Source organism: Ovis canadensis, chromosome 4, assembly GCF_042477335.2.
Source record: "Ovis canadensis isolate MfBH-ARS-UI-01 breed Bighorn chromosome 4, ARS-UI_OviCan_v2, whole genome shotgun sequence".
Taxonomy (NCBI): domain Eukaryota; kingdom Metazoa; phylum Chordata; class Mammalia; order Artiodactyla; family Bovidae; genus Ovis; species Ovis canadensis.
Window position 1 is genome coordinate 91,777,341 of NC_091248.1, and position 23,007 is coordinate 91,800,347.

A 23,007-nucleotide genomic window follows, 5' to 3' on the forward strand; every position below is an offset into this window, starting at 1 on the left:
CAGACAATAACCACTCTACTGCAACCAAACCCACAGAAAACATGGTGGCCTGCTCCCACTCCACTTGGTAGTATCAGAGGAGATCAGCGACTTTCATCCCCACCAGTGACAATGACCCCCTCCCCCCAGCAATATTAGTAGAGGCCAAGAGGTAGCCTAGATTTTACTGCCCAGCCGCACAAGGCAGGGTGGAATCTCCTTTTCCCAGGCAGGGTGGAATCACAAAGGTCTAACTGAGAAATTACACCCACACAGCAGTGACAAGGAATCCCTGCCCACAGATACCAAGGAGGCCAGGTGAGGAGCCTCCACCTCCATCCAGTAATAACCAGGCAGCACCTCCTATCCCCCCAGCAGTGTCAGAAGCCTGTTCTGTTGTGTTCACCAACACTAAGATGACACACATTAGAATTATGTGGCAAAGTTGCAGAAGAGCCAGCATCAATATGCTTCCACAAGCAACTATGAACATACTTGAAACAAATGAAAATAGCCCCAGTAAGGAAAGAGAAGATATAGAGATGAACCAAATGGAAACTTCAGAACTGAAAATTACAATAACTAGCATAAAAAACCTGATAAATAAGTTAAACTAAAGAAAGAAAAAACAATGAACATGAACAAACATGAACAAAAGGAATTTCCCATTCTGAACAAGAGGAAATAGACTGCGGGAAAAAAACCAGGGCCTCAGGGACATGGGACTATAATAAAAGACCTAATGCTGCATGTAATGTCATCAGAGTCTCAGGAGGAGCAGAAAGGGGAAGGGGCTGAAAACATATTCAAAAAATAATGGCTGAAAGCTTTCCAAATTTAGCAGAAGACATAAACTTACAGATTCAATAAGCTGAGAGAACCCCAAACAAAATAAACCCAAAGAAATATATTCCACGATACAGCATAAGCTTTTGAAAACTACAAACAACTGAAATAGTAGTATATTTCTCACCAGAAACTATGGAGGCCAAGAGAAAATGGCACAATACTTTTCAAGTGCTGAAAGGAAGTAACTGTTAATCCAGAGCCCTATATCCAGCAAAAACATCCTTCAGGAAAAAGGGGGGAAATAAAGATCTTAGATGAAGAAAAACTAAAAAAAAATCTGCTGGCAGATTTATCTTAAATGAATGGCCAAGTGAAATCCTGTAAACAGAAAGTAAATGATAAAAGGGAAACTTGTAATATCATGAAGAAAGAAAGAACAAAAACAAAATATAGGTAAATATAATTTCCTTTCCTCTAGAATCTTGTAAATGATGTGTGATGGATGAAGCAAAAATTACAACACATCTGATGTGGTTCTAATGCTGTGTCTGTAGAGGAATTATTTAAGACAATTTTAAGTGGAGTAGGATAAAGTGATGCAAACAGAGATATGGTTTCCATATTTCACTCAAAATGATAAAATGATGACACTAGTAGACTGTGATAAATTATGTATATACAATGCAATACCTAAAAATCCACTAAAAAAGCTACACAGATACACTAAAAAACACTACATATAATTAAAAGTGGAATTTAAAAATGTGTTCAAGTTAAAAAAAAAAAATGTGTTCAAGTAACCCACAAGGGGGCAAGAAAAAGAAAGCAGAGGAACAAAAAACAAAAAAGAAAATAAAGAATAAAAAGGCAGACATAACTCCTAACATATCAATTATTACACTAAATGTAAGTGATCTAAATACACCAGTTAGAGACAGGCAGAATGGATAAAACAACAGGATCTGACAATATAAGAAATTTCAAATGTAACAATGCAGGAAGGCTGGAAGTGAAAGGATGAAAAATTATGTATCATATAAACATTAAGCAAAAGAAAGCAGGAGTTTATTTCATCATCTAATAATAACACTATTATCAGACAAAATAGATAAAGAAAATTACCAGAGATACTGACAAAAGATTAATCTACCAAGAAAATATAGCAGTCTTAAATATGTATGTACCAAACAACATAACTGCAAAATATGTGAATCAAACTAATAAAAGTGAGTGGAGAAAAAAACAAATTTAAATTATAGTTGGAAACTTCAACTCTTTCAACAAGAAACAGAAAAGCTGGATATGAGGTAAGCAAGGAAACCAAGAAACTCAAAAGTACAAACTACTACAACTTATCCAGTTTGAAATAGCTATTCAAGAAATTTCATGTGTAAATTTAAAAGCTCCAGAGAAAGCAGACTCCAGGAAATTTCCTGGCATTCCAGTGGTTAGGACTCTTTACTTCAACTTCTGGGGGCATGGGTTCAATCCCTGGTTGGAAACTTAGATCCACATGTGGCAATGCCAAAAACAAACCAAACGAAAAACAATGCAATCTACCATACTGACAGGCTTGAAAAGAAAAACTGCATGCTCATATCAACAGATGCAGATAAGGCACTTGACAAAATTCAACCACCATGATAAAAATTCTCAGAAAACTAGGAATACACGGGAACTTTAACTTGATAGTAAGTCTCCACAAAAGCCTACAGCTAGTACATACTACTTAATGGTGAAAGAGTGACTGCATCTTTTAAAAACTGGGAGCAACGTAAGGATGTCTACTTTCATCCCTACTATTCAACATACTAGTAGCCAGTGCAATAAGCCAAAAAAAGGAACTAAAAGAAAAAAAAAAAAAAAAGGAACTAAAAGGCATACAGATCAGAAAGTAAAAAAACTACTACTATTTGCAGATCACATAATCGATTTTCTATGTACAAAACTTTAAGGAACCTACAAAAACATTTATAGAATAAGTGAATTTGCAGGGATTCATAGGATACAAGATAAATATATAAAAACCAACTGCATCTCTACAAACTATCAAAGGACACATGAAAAAGAATTTTAAAAAAGGAAACAGTATAAGTCTGACAAAACATGTACAAGGCTTGTATGCTAAAAACTACAAAATACCAATGAATAAAAAAACCTAAATAAATGAGAGACATACCTTGTTCATGGACTGGAAGATTATCTCCAAATTGTTACACAACTCTAGCACAATTCCTATCAAAATCTCAGTGAGAATTTCTGTAGATAGAGGTAAGATTACACTAAAAAATTTCTAGGCGAAGGCAAAGGAATTAGATTAGCTGAAACAACAGTAGTGGGAAGAACCAATTTACTTACTTTCAAAATTTATTATGTAGCTTCAATAATTATATTGTATGGTACTGATGGTGAGACAGACAAAAAGACTGATGAAACACAACAGAGAACTCTAAAACAGATCTGCACAAGCACAACTGATATCTGGCAAAAATGTAAAAGCAATTCAATGGAGGAAGAACAGTCTTCTCAACAAATGCTGCTAGTTGGGTATCTACAGTGGAAGGAAAAAGAAAAAAAGAAGAAAGAATAAACGGAAAAGAAAAGAAAGGAATCACTCAAGCTAGAATTCACACCTTATATAGAAATCAACTTGAAGTGGATTATAAATTTAAATGTACAACACAAAACTATAAAACTTATAGAGAAATATGTAAGAGAAACGAGAGTGAGGTGGTCTTTAACTTGCTACTAAAAGCACAACCCAGAAAAGACAAAGTTCATAAACAGGACTTGACCAAAATTTTAAAAGTTTTTGCTCTCCAAAAGATCCCATTAAGAAGGTGAAGACAAGCTACAGACAGAAGAAAATATCTGCAAACCACATGTCCAACAAAGGACTAGAACGCTTAAGAAATTCTCAAAATGAAACATTAAAAACTGCAAATGATCCAATTACAAAATGGGCAAAAGATATGAATAGGTATTTCTCTGAAGAGGCAAATAAACACATTCAGTATCACTAGCCAGGAGGGAAATGCAAATTAAAACCACAATCACTACACATCTATTAGGCTAAAAAAATTTTAATGCTACCAAGAATATGGAGTAAGTGGGTCACAAACACATTATTGGTGGGAATGTAAAAGAAGAGTCTGTAATAGAATGTAATAGAAAAGTCTGTCTACTTTAGAAAAAACTAAACATGAAACCAACCTATGACCTGGTGATTACACTCCTGGGAATTTTTCTCAGAGAAATGAAAACTTCTGTTCACATAAAAACCTGTATATATAACTCCATATAAGCGTGCTATGCGGGGCTGTTCAACACAAACATAATAATGTACTTTTGTGAATGAGAGTTGGCATGTCAAACGCATCCTCTAGAAAAATAACTGGTGTAATATTAAGACTTGTTTTCTAAAGTTGATACCGTGGGTTATTTTTGTGAACAGTCTGATGTTTGGGACCTTTTTTTTCTTTTCTCAGAATAAAAAAGTCCTTATTAAACCAGGAATTTGAAGGAAAAAGAAACCCCAAAAACCTGTATATAAATGTTTATAACAGCTTAACAGTCAAAGAATGGAAACCACACAGATGTCCTTCAATGACTGGAGACTTAAATCAACTATGGTACACCAATAGCCTGGTACATCAATAGCATCAAAAGCATAAAAACAAAACTACTGATATAGGCAACAACCTGCATCCATTTTCAGGGAATCACGCTTAGCAAAAAAAGCCAACCCTAAAAGGTTACATACTGTACAATTCTCGTTATGTAACATTCCTGACATGTCAAAATTATAGAAATGGAGAACAGATTAGTGGTTGCCAGGAGCTGAGGAACTGCAGGCAGGACGGAAGTGGGTACAGCCATAACAAGATAACAGGAGGGACCCCTGGCATGACGGAAAGGTTCTCTATCTTGACTGTTAATCAGGGTCAATACCTGGTTGTGATTATAGTATGAAGTTTTTGTAAAAATGTTATTTGAGAAAATGGGTAGGGACACTGGGATCTCTCTGTACTATTTGTTGTAATTGCATGTAACAGACTTGCATGTACAATTTCTCAAAATTACAAAATTCTAGAATAAATTTCTCAATAATTGTACAATTATTCCAAAATAAAACTATCTAAAAATTTTAAAGACGATGGTACAGTACTTTTCTCAAATGGGGCAGTAAGGAGTAAGACTAATTAAAAGCAGACCTGCTACATATCTTATATATATATATCTATATATCCTGCATATATATTATGCAAGATACACATATAGCATGGTAAATATTGCACTTTTAATAAGCTGTGTGTTCAAATTGAAATGAAATCAATAGAAATTAATGTATTTCTGAAATTAAAATTAGTCTTTAAATTTTGGAGATGGCTGCATACTATGAGTACACCACAAACTAGTGAATTGTATACTTGAAAGAGTGAACAGTATGGTACATGAATTATATCTCAATAAAGCTGTTAAAAGGGAAAAAAAAAGTACTTGAAATGTGGAAAATGCTCTTCAAAATTTTACCAGGATACTCTAATCTTTCTTCAACTTTCTAAGATCAGCTAATTTGCAAAGCTAGAATAGTACTATACATTTTCAGACCGTGAGGGTCTTGCACAAAAAAACTTCAGTTTGACTACTGCACCTCTTGTCACAGTGCAAGCAAGACTTCATCCAGGCCATTTATCCTAAAGCTGCTCAGAGCAGTAAACCTGGGAGTCAGCCTCTAGTCCCCGCTTCAAAGTACGGTAAAACAAAGAAGAGAAACCCCAGGACAAAACAGTTCACACCTCAGGTCTGAGTCAGCTCTCCTCGGTTATGGGTGAAGGGCAGAGAGAACAAGTTCTTGTCTGTACTCAGTGTCTCGCCACCAGTTTTCTACTAAGCTTCGGTACACGACTTACACTGACATCACCTAGCTTTGCGAAACGGAAAAGGTACACTAGTGTGTTCCTCGAGGAAACGCGCTTCATCTCAACATGAACTACCATATCCCTGGAAGAAAGAAGCGTACTGACTACAGTAGGGTACTGCAAGCTTGTCTACCCATTAAGGGTGTTGCCCCCAAAGAGTTCACAGGAGGATGGGTACTGTGGGTACTAAGCATGGAGGGATCCTGAGTATATGAGCACTAAGCAGGCATGCAGCAGAGTAACCCATCCATTAAGGGGTTAATGGATTAGAAGAGCACAGAGAATGGGAACGATGAGTGCTGAGTACAATAAAGGTAACCGAGGATAGTGGAGGTACTAAGTGCTGGAGGGTAATTCACTCAAGGGTTCACCCAAGAAGAGCGCAGGGAGGATGGGTATGGGGGTACTGAATACACAGGATACTGTGGGGTAATCCGCTCCTCAAGGGCGTCACCCCAAGGAACATAGGAAGGATTAGTACGATGGGCACTGAAGACAGAGGGGTACTGCAGAGTAATCTGTTCCTCAAAGGGTCGTCCCAGGGGCGAAGGGTCAGTCCGGACAGAAGCCGACCAGCGTCTTCGCGCTCTGGGAAAAACGAATGCCCACAAATCACAGCCGGTTCGTCAAGGGCGCGCCACCCTTCCAGCCGTCCAGGCGGGGAGAGGACACAGCCTGACGACTCCCACGTGACGCCTCCTCGACCTTGGGGGTCACCCCGGCCGCTGCGCCCGTTCCCTCACATCCGCCGCGCAGCCCACCCCCCCCTGCCCATCACAGCCAATGGCTTGCCGCTCCGCGCCCCGCGCGACCTCTGCGCACGCCCGCACCCGCCAATCTCCGCCCGCCAGGAGGCGCCCCCCGCACCATTGGCTGCCACATCCGTCTGTCAGGCTCCGTCCCACCCACCTCCCCCAGTCAGCCCCGCTCCAGCCAGCTCCACTCCCTGTCACCGGGGCGGCGGCGACAACGAGGGCGCGGCGGCCTTGCCCCATGCCAAGACCCTCGCCGCCTGCCTGACCGGAGCGGAGCCTCCCAAATCCGGCTGGACCCGGCCGCCGCGCAAGCCTACCTGTCTCCGGCTCAGCTCCACCCGAATGAGGCGCCGACACCCCACTCCGGGGCACCAAACTCTCGGCCCCGCCTCAGCGTGTGGCGTCAGCACGCCGCCCCGCCCGGAGACGAGAGGGGCCGCCCCTACCTCGTGAGCGGAGTCTTGACGTCACAGAGTCGCGTCCACATCTCCTGTGGCTCGGCCTTGGGGCAATAGTGTTTTCTCCGAGGTTGTGGCTTGCTTTTGGTACGTCGGGTCCTGACCGGCTTGCATGACAGTTCTGAAAGGGGGTCTGCGTGTTGCTAAGTACTGTCTCCTGCAGTAGGCTGTCAGGAGTCCTTTGATGGAGAACTGACCTGGTATGTGATGTCAGAAACAAACCTTGGTCGGCAGTGCGCGCTCGAGGCGCCGCAGGCAGTGGCCCGCGGAATGAGAACCAGGAAGTCCTAACGCTGACACTAGGTTTTCCCAAAGTAGGCAGCGGGCTCGCGGGAGCCTTCACTTGGTGCAAGGATGGTTTATTATGCCATTTCATCAAATACCAAGTGGTCATCCGCTTTTAGAGATTATTTTACTTACTGCTGAGAAAGCGGGGGGGGGAACCCACATTTATTGAGTGAGTGAAGTCGTTCAGTCGTGTCCGACTCTTTGCGACCCCGTGGACTGTAGCCAACCCGGCTCCTCCGCCCATGGCATTCTCCAGGCAAGAATACTGCAGTGGATTGCCATTTCCTTCTCCAGGGGATCTTCCCGACCCAGGTATCGAACCCAGGTCTCCGGCATTGCAGGCAGACGCTTTAACTTCACCTCAATCGTAGATACAGCACTATTTTCAACATGTGGAGGACAAAAATCTCAATTTTGTTGAAATATGGTAAGTTGTAAGCAATCACATACTGAGAAAGTCCTTTCAGTTCTTCAGTCTTTATTAGCAAGGGAAAAACCTAATTTAATGCTAAAGTGTCTTTAATTTCACTTTTTCTTCCTTCCCTTTTCTGACCAAGATAAAACTTAGGCTCACAACTTTCGGTGGACAATAATATACGTAGAAGTTACTTGGTCTTCCTGATTTGTGATAGGTTATCTTTGAGATATATGGCAAGTAATAGGTTTTCTGATTTACTGTAATGCTGAAATGTTTTCTTTTGTAATAAAAATGTCCATTTTAAAACTATAGTAACTAGATACTAGTATGGGAAGGTGGCATCCAAATGACGGAGAGTAGGGAAAGGCTGTTCCACACTGTCTTGAATTGTTCCTCTGTGTTTATTCCCCTTAACTTGAAGGCAAGGATTGTGTCATGTGGCATAGCCGGGGATACTGGAGTTACAAAGGGCAGTCATGTGGTCATAGGGATCTGACCTTGAAAGCTCCATAGAGGACACAAGTGTCTGAATCTGGGCGGAAATTCAGACAGAATTTGCCACCTGCTGGCAAGTATGATACAGACTTGTAGCAAAATTTCTTAAGTGAAGTAAGTGGAAGTTGCTTAGTAGTGTCTGACTCTTTGGGACCCCATGGACTATACAATCCATGGAATTCTCCACCCCAGAGTACTGGAGTGGGTAGCCTTTCCCTTCTCCAGGGGATCTTCCCAACCCAGGGATCGAACCCAGGTCTACCACATTGCAGGCCGATTCTTTACCAGCTGAGCCACCCGGTAAGCCCACATTTCTAAAACAGAAAGGCAAAGTTGAGGTGGGTTTTTCTTTTTTCTTCTTTTGTTTTTTAAGTAGGAAGTAAGGGGCTTCTCTGGGGCTCATTAGTAAAGAATGAGCTTATTGCTCCTGCAATGCAGCAGCCTCTGGTTCTATCCCTGGGTCAGGAAGATCCCCTGGAGGAGGAAATGGTAACCCACTCCAGGATTCTTGCCTGAAAAATCCCATAGACAGAGAAACCTGGCGGGCTGCATCCCAGAGGGTTGCAAAGAGGTGGATACAACTGAGTGACTGAACACACACACACTTAAGTGCTTGTGAGAACAAAGTTAGGCTGATACGTATTCTGAGGATTTGAAGACTAGGAGAAAGTGAAGGAACCAAGGAACAAACAAATAATTTTCTTTCTTTTTTTATTGTGGTAAAATATAAGAAAAAATTTGTCCATTTAAAGTACAGTTTAGTGGCATTAATCATTTTACAGTGTTGTGCAACCATAACCACTATCTATTTTACCATTCCTAGAAATTCACAGGAAGCTCAGCTTGATGCTCTGTGATGGCCTAGATGAGTGGGATGTGGCTGGGGAGTCGGGGGAAGTTCAAGAGGGAGGGGATATACGTATGCATACAGCTGATTCATGTCATTGTATGGCAGAAACTAACACAACATTGTAAAGCAATTATGCTCCAATTTTAAAAAAATAGAGAAATTCTGTAACCATTTAGTAATAACTTCCCACCCCCCTCCCTTCTTCCTTCTCACTGAGTAACCTCTATTATACTTTGTCTCTATAAACTTGATGACTCCATCTACCTCATATACGGTATCATATGAGGTACTGTATATATCTCATACAGATAGCATTTGTCCTTTTATGTCTTGCTTATTTCACTTAGCATGTTTTCAATGTTCATCCATACTATAGCATGGATCAAAATTTCTTTCCTTTTCATGGCTGAGTATTATTCTGTTTTATGGATATACTGCGCCTTGTCTATCCATTCATCAGTTGATGGACATTTGGTTTGTTTCTACCTTTCTGCTTTTGTGAATAGTGCTACTGTTACTGAACTAAACTTGGGTCCACTTGCCTGACTGGCAGCAAGACCAATCTACTGACACCAGTTTGTGGTGAAAGAAAATACGGTGTTTATTGCAAGGCCAAGCAAGGAAAAAAGGCAGCTTTTGCTCAACAGATCGGAACTCCTCAATAGCTTTCAGGAAAGGTTTTGTTTGTTTTTTAAATTTTTATTCTTTATTTTTGTCTGTACCACGTGGCTTGCCTAGTTCCCTGACTAGGGATTGAACCCATGACCCCAGTAATGAAAGTACAGAGTCCTGACCACTGGACTGCCAGAGAATTCCCAGGGAAGTGTTTTGAAAGGCAACACTAGGGGAGAGAGTCACAGGGTGTCTGGAGGCCATTCTTCTGATTGGTTGGTGGTGAAGTAACTAGGTGCTATTTCAGGAGTCAACATCAGCCTTCTGGTTCCAACTGGCCTGGGCTCTGTGTGCTTGTATTCAGTATGCAGTTAACGTCTTCCACCTAGTGGAGGTTTTTGTATCTGCGAAACAACTCAAGGATATGGTTCAGAATACTATCGACAACTCTTGAGGAGGAGCTATAAAGGTCCTTGACTTTGTTTTATGGCCAAATTATTATTAATTTGCCTTGACCGTTTTCCTTTGTTTTTGCTTTTTCTCACTTCTCTGATTAAATTTGCTCTTTGGAACTTAGGGTAAGCCTAGGGGCTAAAGCTTCTCTACAAACAAGAGACAGGGTAGGGCTTCCCTGGTGGCTCAGTGGTAAAGAGTCCACCTGCCAATGCAGAAGACATGGGTTAGATTCCTGGTCCAGGAAGATCCACATGCCTATGAGCAACTAATATCCCACATGCCTATGGGCACCTGGAAACAACTAAACCCATGTACCACAACTACTGAACGTGTGTTCTAGAGCCTGTGAGCCACGACTACTGAGCCCGCATGCTACAACTACTGAACCCTGCACGGCTTAGACCCCATGCTCCTAACAAAAGAAGTCACTGCAATGAGAAATCCATGTGCTACAACTATAGAAAAGCCTGCTCACCACAGCTAGAGAAAAGCCTGAACAGCAATGAAGACCCAGCACAGCCAAAATTAAACAAATCAAATTAAAATCATTAAAAAGAGACTGGGATACTGGAGTCTGTCCCTGGAAAGTCCCACAGGGTCCTGCTTGGTTTCACTACAAAGATCATTGGCTTACAAGTGTCTGTTAAGTACTTGTTTACAGTTTTATTGGGTATTTCCTAGGAGCATAAGTGGTTGGTCATATGGTAATTCTGTCTCCAGCTTTCTGAGCGAGTGCTAAACTATTTCCCACAGGGGCTATACCATTTTACATTCGCACTAGCAGTGCATGATGGTTTCAATTCTTTCACATATCCTTCAGTACTTAATTTCTTAAAAAAAATTTATTATAGCCATATTAGTATGTCTTAGGTGATATCATTGTTGTCTTGTTTTGCATTTCCCACAAGCTGGTTTTAGAAAAGACAGAGGAACCAGAGATCAAATTGCCAACATCTGCTGGATCATCGAAAAACCGAGAGAGTTCCAGAAAAACATCTATTTCTGCTTTATTGACTATGCCAAAGCCTTTGACTGTGTGGATCACAATAAACTGTGGAAAATTCTGAAAGAGATGGGAATATCAGACCACCTGATCTGCCTCTTGAGAAACCTATATGCAGGTCAGGAAGCAACAGTTAGAACTGGACATGGAACAACAGACTGGTTCCAAATAGGAAACGGAGTACGTCAAGACTGTATATTGTCACCCTGCTTATTTAACTTATATGCAGAGTACATCATGAGAAACGCTGGACTGGAAGAAGCACAAGCTGGAATCAAGACTGCCCGGAGGAATATCAGTAACTTCAGATAAGCAGATGACACCACCCTTATGGCAGAAAGTGAAGAGGAACTCTTGATGAAAGTGAAAGAGGAGAGTGAAAAAGTTGGCTTAAAGCTCAACATTCAGAAAACTAAGATCATGGCATCTGGTCTCATCGCTTCATGGCAAATAGATGGGGAAACAGTGGCAGACTTTATTTTTTGGGGCTCCAAAATCACTGCAGATGGTGACTGAAGCCATGAAATTAAAAGACGCTTACTCCTTGGAAGGAAAGTTATGACCAACCTAGATAGCATATTGAAAAGCAGAGACATTACTTTGCCAACAAAGGTCTGTCTAGTCAAGGCTATGGTTTTTCCAGTGGTCATGTATGGATGTGAGAGTTGGACTGTGAAGAAAGCTGATCGCCTAAGAATTGATGCTTTTGAACTGTGGTATTGGAGAAGACTCTTGAGAATCCCTTGGACTGCAAGGAGATCCAGCCAGTCCTTTCTAAAGGAGATCAGCCCTGGGATTTCTTTGGAAGGAATGATGCTAAAGCTGAAACTCCAGTACTTTGGCTACCTCACGCGAAGAGTTGACTAATTGGAAAATACTCTGATGCTGGGAGGGATTGGGGGCAGGAGGAAAAGGGGACGACAGAGGTGAGATGGCTGGATGGCATCACCGACTCATTGGACATGAGTTTGTGTGAACTCCAGGAGTTGGTGATGGACAGGGAGGCCTGGTGTGCTGTGATTCATGGGGTCGCAAAGAGTCAGAAAAGACTGAGCGACTGAACTGAATTGAATGACTAATTATGTCAATTTTTTAGGTGCTTATCGGCCATTTGTATATCTTCTTTGGAGAAAGTTTAAGTCATTTGCCCTTTTTTGAATTGGGGTTTTTGTCTCATTGTTGAGTTGGAAGAGTTCTTTATATATTAACCCCTCATCAGGTATATGAGTTGCAAATATTTTCTCCCATTCTGTAGGTTCTTTTTACTTTCTTTATAATGTTCTTTAATGAACAACAGTTTTAAACTTTGAAGTCCGTTTTATCCATGTTTGTTGTTATTGTTGAATAGTTCATTATCTGTCATAGCCAAGAATCCATTGCTAAATCTGAGATCATGATGATTTATCCTTCTAAGAATTTAATGGTTTTAGCTTTTATATTTAGGTTGTCTATGCGTTTTGAGTTAATTTTTGTATATAATGTGCAGTAGGAGTTCAACATCATCTTTTTGCACATGGCTTAAAGCTCAACATTCACAAAACTAAGATCATGGCATCTGGTCCCATCACTTCATGGCAAATAGATGGGGAAACAGTAGAAACAGTGACAGACTTTATTTTTTTAGGCTCCAAAATGACTGAAGATGGTGATTGCAGCCATGAAGTTAAAAGATGCTTACTCCTTGGAAGGAAAGTTACAACCAACCTAGCCAGCATATTCAAAAGCAGAGACATTACTTTGCCATCAAAGGTCCGTCTAGTCAAGGCTATGGTTTTTCCAGTGGTCATGTATGGATGTGAGAGTTGGACCATAAGGAAAGAAAGCTGAGAGCTGAAGAATTGATGTTTTTGAACTGTGGTGTTGGAGAAGACTCTTGAGAGTCCCTTGGACTACAAGGAGATCAAACCAGTCCATCCTAAAGGAAATCAGTCCTGAATATTCATTGGAAGGACTGATGTTGAAGAACTGTATATGATGTGCAGTAGGAATCCAACATCATCTTTTTGCACATGGCTTAAAGCTCAACATTCATAAAACTAAGATCCAATACTTTGGCCACCTGATGTGAAGAACTGACTCATTGGAAAAGACCCTGATGCTGGGAAGGATTGAAGGCGGGAGGAGAAGGGGATGACAGAGGATGAGATGGTTGGATGGCATCACCGACTCAGTGGACGTGAGTTTGAGTAAACTTTGGGAGTTGGTAATGGACAGGGAGGCCTGGCGTGCTGCATTCCATGGAGTCTCAAAGAGTCAGACATATCTGAGCAGCTGAACTGACTGACCAGGGAGAGATTGAACCCATACTCTTGCCAGTGAAAACATGGAATTCTAACCACTGGACCCACCAGGGAATTCCCGTTGCCTGTAATCTATATTATTTCCTTTCTTCTGCTAGCTTTGGGTTTAGTTTGCTCTTTTTTCTTTCTCACTCTTTTTTAGTTCATTAAAGTGTAAAGTTAGGTTATTGATTATTGTTTTTGCCACATGGCATAACCCTAACCAGTAATTAAATTCTTGCCACCTTCATTGGAAGCACAGAGTCTCAACTACTGAACCACCAGGAAATGCCCTTTCTTCTTGTTTAATGCACACTTTTAAAACTATAAAATTTCCTGTCAGCACTGCCTTCACTATAGCCAATGTCTTTTGTTCAGTATGTTTTTTCACCAAAATATGTATTCTGCATTCATTCAACAAATATTTCTGCTGGGTTGGTTCTAGGTGCTGGGAATATAGAAGTGAACACAACACAGGCAATATCTAAAATGTCATAGTGCTAACAGTTTATGGTAAACCAGCAAGGTAGCAATTAATTTGAAATCTGTAAAACAAGGTACTGTGATAGAGAATGGCAGTTGCATTGCTTTTGTTTTTGAAATATATTTTATTAAATAGGTAACATATTCACTTGGTTCAGAAATCAGAACAATATTATAAGGTCTAGTTTGCAGAGTCTCCCTTGCACATCTGTTACCATCCATGTCATAGTCTGCTGGCCTCTCAAACCCCATTCCTGCCAGAGGTAACTCTTTATTTGTTGAATCATGGAGCAGTCAAGTATTCCAGGATGAGAGCAGAGGTGGAGGGAATTCAGGGGCTTGGAGAGTGGCCATTTACCAACTAGGACAGAGGTATTTCTATATTTTAATCGGCACAACCATGCTGGTGTATATTTGCTGAATATTCATGTTACCTATAACCACTTACAGTCTTATATAGTCTTCTAGCATTTTTTCATGAAAATACAGATGCTAAAGATAGCATATTAGGTACTCTCTTCTGTACCTTGCTTTTTTAACTTTAGCAAAGTATCCTGGAAATGTTTATGTATCAGTCCATAAAGACTGTGTTCATTTTTTCCAGTTATTTGATAGTTCATCTTTGTCCCATGTTGTATTGGCTGGGGCAGTTCTTCTGGAACTGAATGGCCTCATTCTATTAATTGGAGGCTCAGGCTGGACCTTTTATCAGCTGGATTCCAGAGAGTGAAAAGGGAAGCTACAAGGCTTTTTAAGGCCCAGGTACCAGAGCCATACAGCTTTTTTTCCATTGTATTTAATGGGTCAGTGTAAGTCACGGGACCAGAACCAGATTCCAGGGGAGAGGAAATAGATGCCAGCCCTCAGTGGGAAGAGCATGTGGACATGGGGATCGGAGGGATTGTTTGGGTAAGGTCTTTGTAGACATTCTACCACATGGTATGCCTTGCTGTGCTTAGTTGCTTCAGTCGTGTCCAACTCTTTGAGACCCTATGAACTGTAACCTGCCAGGCTCCTCTGTCTCCATGGGATTCTCCAGTCAAGAATACTGGAGTGGGTTGCTATGCCCTCCTCCAGGGGATCTTCCTGACCCAGGGAAGCGACTGAACTGAACTACCCAATAGGCAACTCCCCATTCTCCCCATCCCTGCTTGTAACGACCATTCTGTCTCTGAATTTACTACTCTATATACCTCATATAAATGGAGTCATATATATTTGTTCTTTGTGACTGGCTTATTTCACTTAGCATAATATTCTCAAGGTTCATCCATATTGTTATATTGCAGAATTTTCTTTCTAAGGCTGGATATTATTCCATAGTATGTATATATCACATTTTGTTTATCCACCCACTGATGAACATTTGAGTTGCTTCTACCTCTTGGGTATTGTAAATAGTGCTATGAATATGGATGTACAAATGTCTTTCCAAAATCCTGCTTTCAATTCTTTTACAGATCTATCCAGAAATGGGATTGCTGGGATATAGGGTTATTTGGGGCTTCCTCAGTGGCTCAGCGGTGAACAAACTGCCTGCAATGTGGGAGGCTTGGGTTTGATCCCTGGGTTGGGAAGAATCTCCTGGAGGAGGGAATGGTCATCCACTCCAGTATTCTTGTCTGTAGTATCCCATAGACAGAGGAGCCTGGTGGGCTAGGCCATAGGGTTGCAGTCAGACATGACTAAAGCGACTGAACATATATGCGTGTGATTTTATTTTTCTGAGGAACCTCAACACGACTTTCCATAGTGGTTGAGCCGTTTTATGTTTCCACCAATAGTTCACAAAGGTTCCAGCTTCTCCACATTATCAACACTTGTTATTTTCTGTTATTATTTTTGGCTATGCCGGGTCTTTGTTGCTGCGTGGGCTTTTCTCTAGTTGTGACAAGCAGGGGCTTCTCTTCATTGCAGTGTGTGGGCTTCTCATTTTGATGGCTTCTCTTGTTGCAGAACACAGGCTCAGTGGTTGTGGCACACAGGCTTAGTTACTCTGTGCCATGTGGGATCTTCCCAGACTAGGGATCAAACCCGTGTTCCCTGCATTGGCAGGCAGATTTTTTACCACTGAACCACCAGGGAAGCCTTGTTATTATTTGTTAATAGTAGTCATCCTAATGTGTCTCTCATAAAGACACTTGTCATTGGACTTAGGGCCCACATTGATAATCCAGGATTATCTCATCAAAATCCTTAATTATATTTGCAAGATCCTTTCTCCAAGTAAGGTGACATTCACAGGTTCTGGGGACTCAAACATTGACATGTCTTTGGGGGACCACCATTCAACTCATTATACTCCCTTTATTCTCCCTGATACTTTCCTCCATCTGACATGCTATATATTTACTCATATATCTTGTTTATTGATAGACAATAATCAAAATAAATTTGCAAGGACAAGGATTTTTGTTTCGTTCACCAGTGTGTTCCCAGGGTTTAACAGTGTCTGGTACAAATGGCTACTCAGCAGATACTGGTTGAGTGAATGGCTAGCTAGCCTAGGTCAAGTCTTGCAGGAATTTCTTCCTCCCACCTTTGAAGGGTAAAGGTCTGGGACCAGGGGAATTAGATTACCTAAGACAGGTTTCTTCCTGTGGGGAATGCAATCTTTTTTTTTTGGTTGTGCCATGCAGGATTTTAATTCCCCGACTAGTGATTGATCTCTAACCCTCCTACAGCAAAAGTACGGAGTCTTAACCACTGGACTGCTGGGAAAGTCCTAATAATAATATTACCCATCAATCAGGACCAATTCCAGGGTTCTTTTTAGGAAAAAAAGAAATAGAGATAACATTTTTTGCTAAAGTGATTTAAAATTCCTTGGATAAATGGTTGATTTTATGCCTATGGCAGGAAATGTACAAAATGGAAAACAAGGAAGACCCTACAGACTTCTACAATTGTGTCAAAAGGGTATAGCAAAACCATGTTTTATTGGAGAATTTGAGCATTAAAAAGGGTAATGGGTTTAACGCACTGAAACACACTTACTGTAAATCCTCACTGGCTCTAGATTTGTTTGAAGGATATACCAAGGGCAGAGAAACATGTTAAATATCACATGAAGAAACAACCAAATTCAGAATGTGGAAAATTCTATGGGTCAAATGATCAAATTGCTTCAATAAGTAGACGGGAAGTAGACGGCATCACCATCATCAACAATGGAAAGGGAAGGGGAATTGCTTATCCACAGATTTGGCTTCCTGTGGTCCACAGCAGTCTGAAAATATTAAATAGAAAATTCCAGAAATAAATAACTCATAAATTTTAAATTGCTCACGGTTCTGAGTAGTATGGTAAATCTTGCTCTGTCCTGCCTGGGACAAGAATCATCTCTTTGTCCAGGCATATCCTGCCTGTTTATAGTGGCCCTTAGTTATTAGACTGGCTGCACCACTATCACAGTGCTTAGGTTTAATTAACAATGACCCCAAAGTACAAGAGTAGTGATGTTGGCAATTCAGGTGAGCCAGAGAGAAGCTGCAAAGGGCTTCCTTTAAGTGAAAAGGTGAAAATTCTCAACTTACTAAGAAAAAAAAAAAATCTTATGCTGAAGTTGTTAAGATAAATGTTAAAGGGTGAATCTGTGAAACTGTAAAGAAAGAAAAATTCTTGCTGGTTTTGCCATTGAACCTCAAACTGCAAGTTACAACCACAACATGATTCCTGCTTAGTTAAGATGGAAAAGGCATTAAATTTGTACAACAAAACATTCTGATACCATATTCACATAACTTATTACAGTATAATGTTCTATTTTGCTATTAGTTATTGTTAATTTCTCACTGTGCGTAACTTATAAATATTACCATGGGTATGTATAGAATAAAACACACAGTGGGGGGGGTCGGGGGGAGAGAGAGAGAGAGATTTTGGCACTATCTGTGGTTTCAGGCAGTCACTGGAAGTCCTGGACCATATATATCCCCTTTAGATAAGGTGTGACTACTATATATCAAAAGAGGTTTAAAAGACGTATCAATGAATGTAGTAAATAGACTTTAACAATCCAAAGTTTATTGAGATGGAGGTGGGCGAACTGAAAATATACTAAGTAGTAGACTTATTTAAGAATTATTTTTGTTTTGGGTGTGATAATGTTATTTTTAACAGTCCTTATTGGCTAGAAATACACTGGAATATTTATAGGTAAAATTATATGATGTCCAGGCAATCTTTAACACACTTCAGGAAAAAAATGCAGAAATGGATAAATAAAATAAGGCAAAATTTTGATTGCTGTTGAAAGTGGTTGCTAGTATATGAAAGCTCATTGTATTCTCTTAATAAAAATTTTAAGACAAACATTCAACCTTCCTTTGCTCTAATTCCATACCCAGTAAGGACCTTTCCGGCTTCTTTTTGGCCTTCCTCTGTCCCACAAGCGGAATGCTCTCATTAGGAGATGTAAACATGCCTCATAGACCTCCTCATTCTAAGTTTTCCTCAAGACTTTCCCTCAATTTTCTTAGCCCAGATACTCATTCTCAAGTTGCACCAGTTTGTTCAAAGAAGAGAAGGTGAAGGGCACAGAACCTTGGAAAAGGGAGGAACCTGCAGAGGTCGTCACTTAAACGAGACAACTGTCCCCTACTGAATATGGATGAGACCAGAAGTTTTCCGCATGACTGACTGCTGATTGTGGCCAGACTGTGACTTGTCCATTTCATTAAAGCTGAGCCATATGCTAATATTTAAAAATCAGATTTCATACTTAAACTCAAATTTCCAGCTGCTAAAAAAAAAGATCTTATTTTCCGTCCTCACCACACAACTGCTGCTGCTCAGGAAAGGTTTCCTTGTAAAACTTCTTTAATGCCACTAGGACATTTGTCTTGGTTCAATCCTACTTTTTAAGAGATAAATAGGAACATATCCAACACTATGCAGATTCCTGGGTGGGGAAGACCCCTGGAGAAGGAAATGGCCACTCACTCCAGTATTCTTGCCTGGAGAATCCCATGGACAGAGGCTGGCAGGCTACAGTCCGTGAGGTCGCAAGAGCCGGACACGACTTAGTGACTAAACCACCACAACACTAAGCACGATAAGAATGATTTTTACAGAGTTTGTATTTAGGAAGGATGGGAAGCAGCAGAACAAGCTCTGGATCCCCACCTGTACTTGTCACGGGCCCATCAGACCCACGAGGCTGGATTTTGTTCTGCTTCACATCTCTCTCCACTGTGAGCCCTAAACCACTGTGAAACAGTGGAGCAGACCCAAGGGACTGTATGTTCCAAATCTTCACCTAGAAGACAATGAGCAGCTGGACAAGTTAAGAGAACAATAAGGGCTGGAAACACAGGCGGAGACGCCGCCAAACCTCGCCCTGTGGGTGCAGTCTAGTGACCACTGGACCGTCTCTATTCGTCCCTCCTCCCACTCATTTCTCACCTTTAGCCCAATCTCCACTTTCTCTTCCTGGTAGGCACCCCCGGGTGACTATCTGTGAGCACTTCGGTGTATACCCTAGCAGAGGAGTCTCAGAAAATAATCATTGCCACACCGTCATCTCAAGCAACAAAACCGATAAACTCCTAAAATCTGGAACACCTAAACCTGTTGGCCCCCCAAGGCTTGGAAAACCGTTTCCTGTAGGTCTGTTTGGAGCCCCACCCAGGTGAGGCTTCCACCCCGGGGTCATGGCTTCCAGAGGCTAGGTGACGCCTGAGGCTCCTACACGATTTCTCACACCGGTATCCACCTAGTCGGGGTCTTGGGAATGCTCTGTGGGTCCCCGGACTCCGACTTTCCTTTCCTCGGTGGACCTCCAGTTCGGAAGCCTACGTCAACCCAATCTTCCGGATACGGGACCCAAACCTCTGCGCAGGCTGACGGGGTAAGCACCAGGGGCGAAGGAGGTGTCAGTGTTTCCGTACTCTTGCTCTGCCACGCCGCGTTTGCTGGGAGCAGGGCGCAGGTGCGCGCATGCGCACCGAGCAGAAGCCTCTTGGCAGTTGACGGAGCCCACTGAGCCTCCAGAGAGCGGGAGGGACCAGCCAGTCTGCGTGTGCGGACCCTCCCCTCGGCCCTGTAACTTGGCCTAAAAGACGCGGGCGGGGCGGGGCGGAGCGGACGCAGAACTGGAGTCACCGCGCAAGCGCGTCCTGCGCCTGGCCTTTCTGCGTCGTCAGGGAGCGGGGCGCAGGTGCGCGCATGCGCACTGGGCAGAGGGCGCGCGTTGGCAGGTGTCTGGGCTGGGCGTCGGCGGGCGATGGGGTTGCCGGCGTTGCTGCTCCTTGCGCTGTGCGCGGCAAGCGCCCGGGGGCTTTATTTCCACATCGGCGAGACCGAAAAGCGCTGCTTCATCGAAGAAATCCCCGACGAGACCATGGTCATCGGTCAGGCGGGGCGAGGGTGGATCGGGCCCTGAGTTGTCCCCAAGACGCCGTCGGGCTCTCCGCTCGCAGCGGCACTCTGAGGACGCCGGACGGTGACCGGGCCAGCAGTGCCCTCGTCTGGTGTCCCGGGAGCCGCGGAGTGTGGGAGCTGGACGGACTAGGCGGGTTGTGACTGCTCTGTCTGTTCCGCAGGGAACTATCGCACCCAGATGTGGGATAAGCAGAAGGAGGTCTTCCTGCCCTCGACCCCCGGCCTGGGCATGCATGTGGAGGTGAAGGACCCTGAAGGCAAGGTAGGGCCGTCTTCACTAGAGCTCTTGGGGTGGACAGAGCTCATAAGACACGAGCTTGCACTTGGCGAGGTTAGAGTAAAGGCTTTCACTGACTACTCTGTTGCAGGTGGTGCTCTCCCGGCAGTACGGCTCAGAGGGCCGCTTCACCTTCACTTCCCACACTCCTGGTGACCATCAGATCTGCCTGCACTCCAACTCTACCAGGATGGCTCTCTTTGCTGGCGGCAGACTGGTAACAGTTTTCTCTTGGCCATAGCTCAGAATCTGTCACTTGGTTCCAAAGTTTTATTAAAGAACCTGCCTGCCAATGCAGGAGACCAAGAGATGCAGGTTCCATCCCTGAATCGGGAAGATCCTTTGGAGAAGGGCAGGGCAACCCACTCCAGTATTCTTGCCTGGAGAACCCATGGACAGAGGAGCCCAGCTGGCTGCAGTCCACAAGGTCACAAAGAGTGGGACATAACTGAAGCGACTTAGCAAGCATGCACATCATTTATACTCTTTGTGGCACAGTTACAAGTAAGAAATAGACGTTGCCCTTCTGTCCCACAGGGACAAGAGTATGTTCCATAGCCTGCAACAGACCATCAGAGGTTGCATCACTTAGACATCATAACCTCACAATGGCTCTGACTTTGGGGTCCAACCTTATTTCCTCCTAGCGTGTGCACCTAGACATCCAGGTTGGGGAGCATGCCAACAACTACCCTGAGATTGCTGCCAAGGATAAGCTGACGGAGCTGCAGCTCCGAGCCCGCCAGCTGCTTGATCAAGTGGAGCAGATCCAGAAGGAGCAGGATTACCAAAGGGTAAGGGCATGTCACTGTACTTGGCCATGGCAGTTGACCTTTATACCCATTAGACCTCCTGGAAGTTTTTTCTTGGGGCTTTCCCTACTTGGGAAATAGGCTGTTCAAAGACTGGAATGGAGGGTATCAGTGCAGAGAGCCATTTTTCAACTCTGTAAATAAAATATAGAGAGGACAGTTCATACTCTAGCAATAGCCATTGCCTGCTTCCTTATTTTGGGATCTTGCTTGAAATGGTTTAAGAGTGTGATTTCTGTCCTAGCAGAGAAGCTCATGGAGGGGCAGCACGTTGGGGCACTCCCAGGGGAATCAGAGGCAGTATTTCAAAAGGTGTTTGGTCCCATAGTTGAGCAGTGGCATGGGAGGGAAGGACCTCACAACAGCTGAGACTGTCTCTCCCGCACATTTAATCCTGGGTCCACTGTCCCATGCAGTATCGTGAAGAGCGCTTCCGTCTGATCAGTGAGAGCACCAACCAGAGGGTCCTGTGGTGGTCCATCGCACAGACTGTCATCCTCATCCTCACGGGCATCTGGCAGATGCGTCACCTCAAGAGCTTCTTTGAGGCCAAGAAGCTGGTGTAGTGTCCTCACCACGTGCCCCTTTGCTGTCACCTCAGTTATTTGGTACTTTCCCCACCCAATATCTTATCCACCTGGATTCTGAGGGAAAAAAAGTGAAAAAAGAATATAAGCCACATTGGTTCCATGGCAACAAAGCATTCAGATCAGCCACTTGTTAACACTGGTTTTCAAGGACACAGGACACTGGTCCAGGCTTTCAAAGATCTGTCTTGGGGTTTGTGCAGAGTTGGAACTGACCCAGGACTAAGTCTTGCTTCTTTTGCCTCCAGTGATTCCCCTCTTTCTCATAAAATGAGCAAATGAAAAACCCTCCTACTCCCTTAACCTTTCGTCTACTTACAAAGTAGGCAACCAAAATGCTCCACCGAGGAGGCCTGCCTCACTGCTCTGCTGTCAGTCCTGGGTTCACTCAGCAGCTTTGTGAATGTAAATAGGGCCAAAGGCCCCAGAGGATTGAAGTTTTTCTATATATTAGAACTATTTTTTGATAAAATTATATATTTTCCTTCCTAGTTGAAGTGTTACTGCCTTTGTGTGACTCGCTGAAGACACCAGTGCAGTCCCTTCTGCATTGTTTATGCACACATCCTTGATAACTAACTGCCATGGCAGCTCCCAGGACTTCAGCTCTCAGGGCCAGAGAGCAGATGTCACAGCTGCTCCCAAGGCCTAATCAGAGGGCCAGGCAGGGAATTCTCCAGGGCACCTGTGGTTTCCATCACACAGGGCCTGAATTCAAGAGTGAGGCAGTGACAGCTCACACAAGGCAGAACACTCTTACCCTCCCGTTTCCCTTAACTTTTATTTAAGCTGTGGTAAATGTTTTCCTCACGGGAACCGGATTTGGTTCTTTATACAGATTTTTCCAGTGAAATAAAACGTGTTGTAGTAGCTGTGTTTGAAATGAAATAAAGAGGCCGTGGGCAGAGGGGAGGCACAAAAGGAGATGGAAGAAAAGCTTTTGGTCTGGGTGCTTCTGCAGCTGACCGGGAGTGGACCTCTGCATGTGGGCTTGTGAGACTAGGGTGCGGGAACAGACAGTGGTGGCTCAGCCATGGACAGAGGGCAACCACGGATGCCTGTCAGCAAGGAATCCTGTGAAGAGATTAAGTATCTGTTTCTTAGCTTCCTGGAATCATAAGTGTAAACACATCTTAGCATACTTCCCTCATGCCTTTCTG

General features: G+C 43.0%; 2 protein-coding genes and 1 long non-coding RNA gene across 5 annotated transcripts in view; 1 reads left to right on the forward strand and 2 right to left on the reverse strand.

Moving 5' to 3' along the window:
- The window catches only part of OGDH (oxoglutarate dehydrogenase), a 67,707-nt gene extending 60,830 nt beyond the window's left edge, over positions 1-6,877 (reverse strand). The window contains exon 1 of one of the 3 annotated variants that reach the window (XM_069586879.1): positions 6,763-6,877. The gene's annotated coding sequence lies outside the window, so the exon portion shown is untranslated. The remainder of the gene's footprint in view (positions 1-6,762) is intronic. The other 2 variants (XM_069586880.1, XM_069586878.1) reach the window with 2 other exon arrangements.
- Positions 6,878-16,135: 9,258 nt separating this feature from the next.
- LOC138438884 (uncharacterized) lies at positions 16,136-19,853 on the reverse strand. The gene is made up of 2 exons (XR_011256493.1): positions 18,915-19,853; positions 16,136-17,016 (listed from the first exon to the last, which is right to left on the reverse strand). It is a non-coding gene; the product is annotated as an uncharacterized lncRNA (long non-coding RNA).
- On the forward strand, positions 17,800-22,717 carry TMED4 (transmembrane p24 trafficking protein 4). The gene is made up of 5 exons (XM_069586882.1): positions 17,800-20,140; positions 20,333-20,433; positions 20,540-20,665; positions 21,096-21,242; positions 21,677-22,717. Exons 1-5 carry the CDS (start codon positions 20,014-20,016, stop codon positions 21,824-21,826), a joined length of 651 nt encoding a protein of 216 aa, XP_069442983.1. The 5' UTR covers positions 17,800-20,013; the 3' UTR covers positions 21,827-22,717.
- Positions 22,718-23,007: the final 290 nt, after the last annotated feature.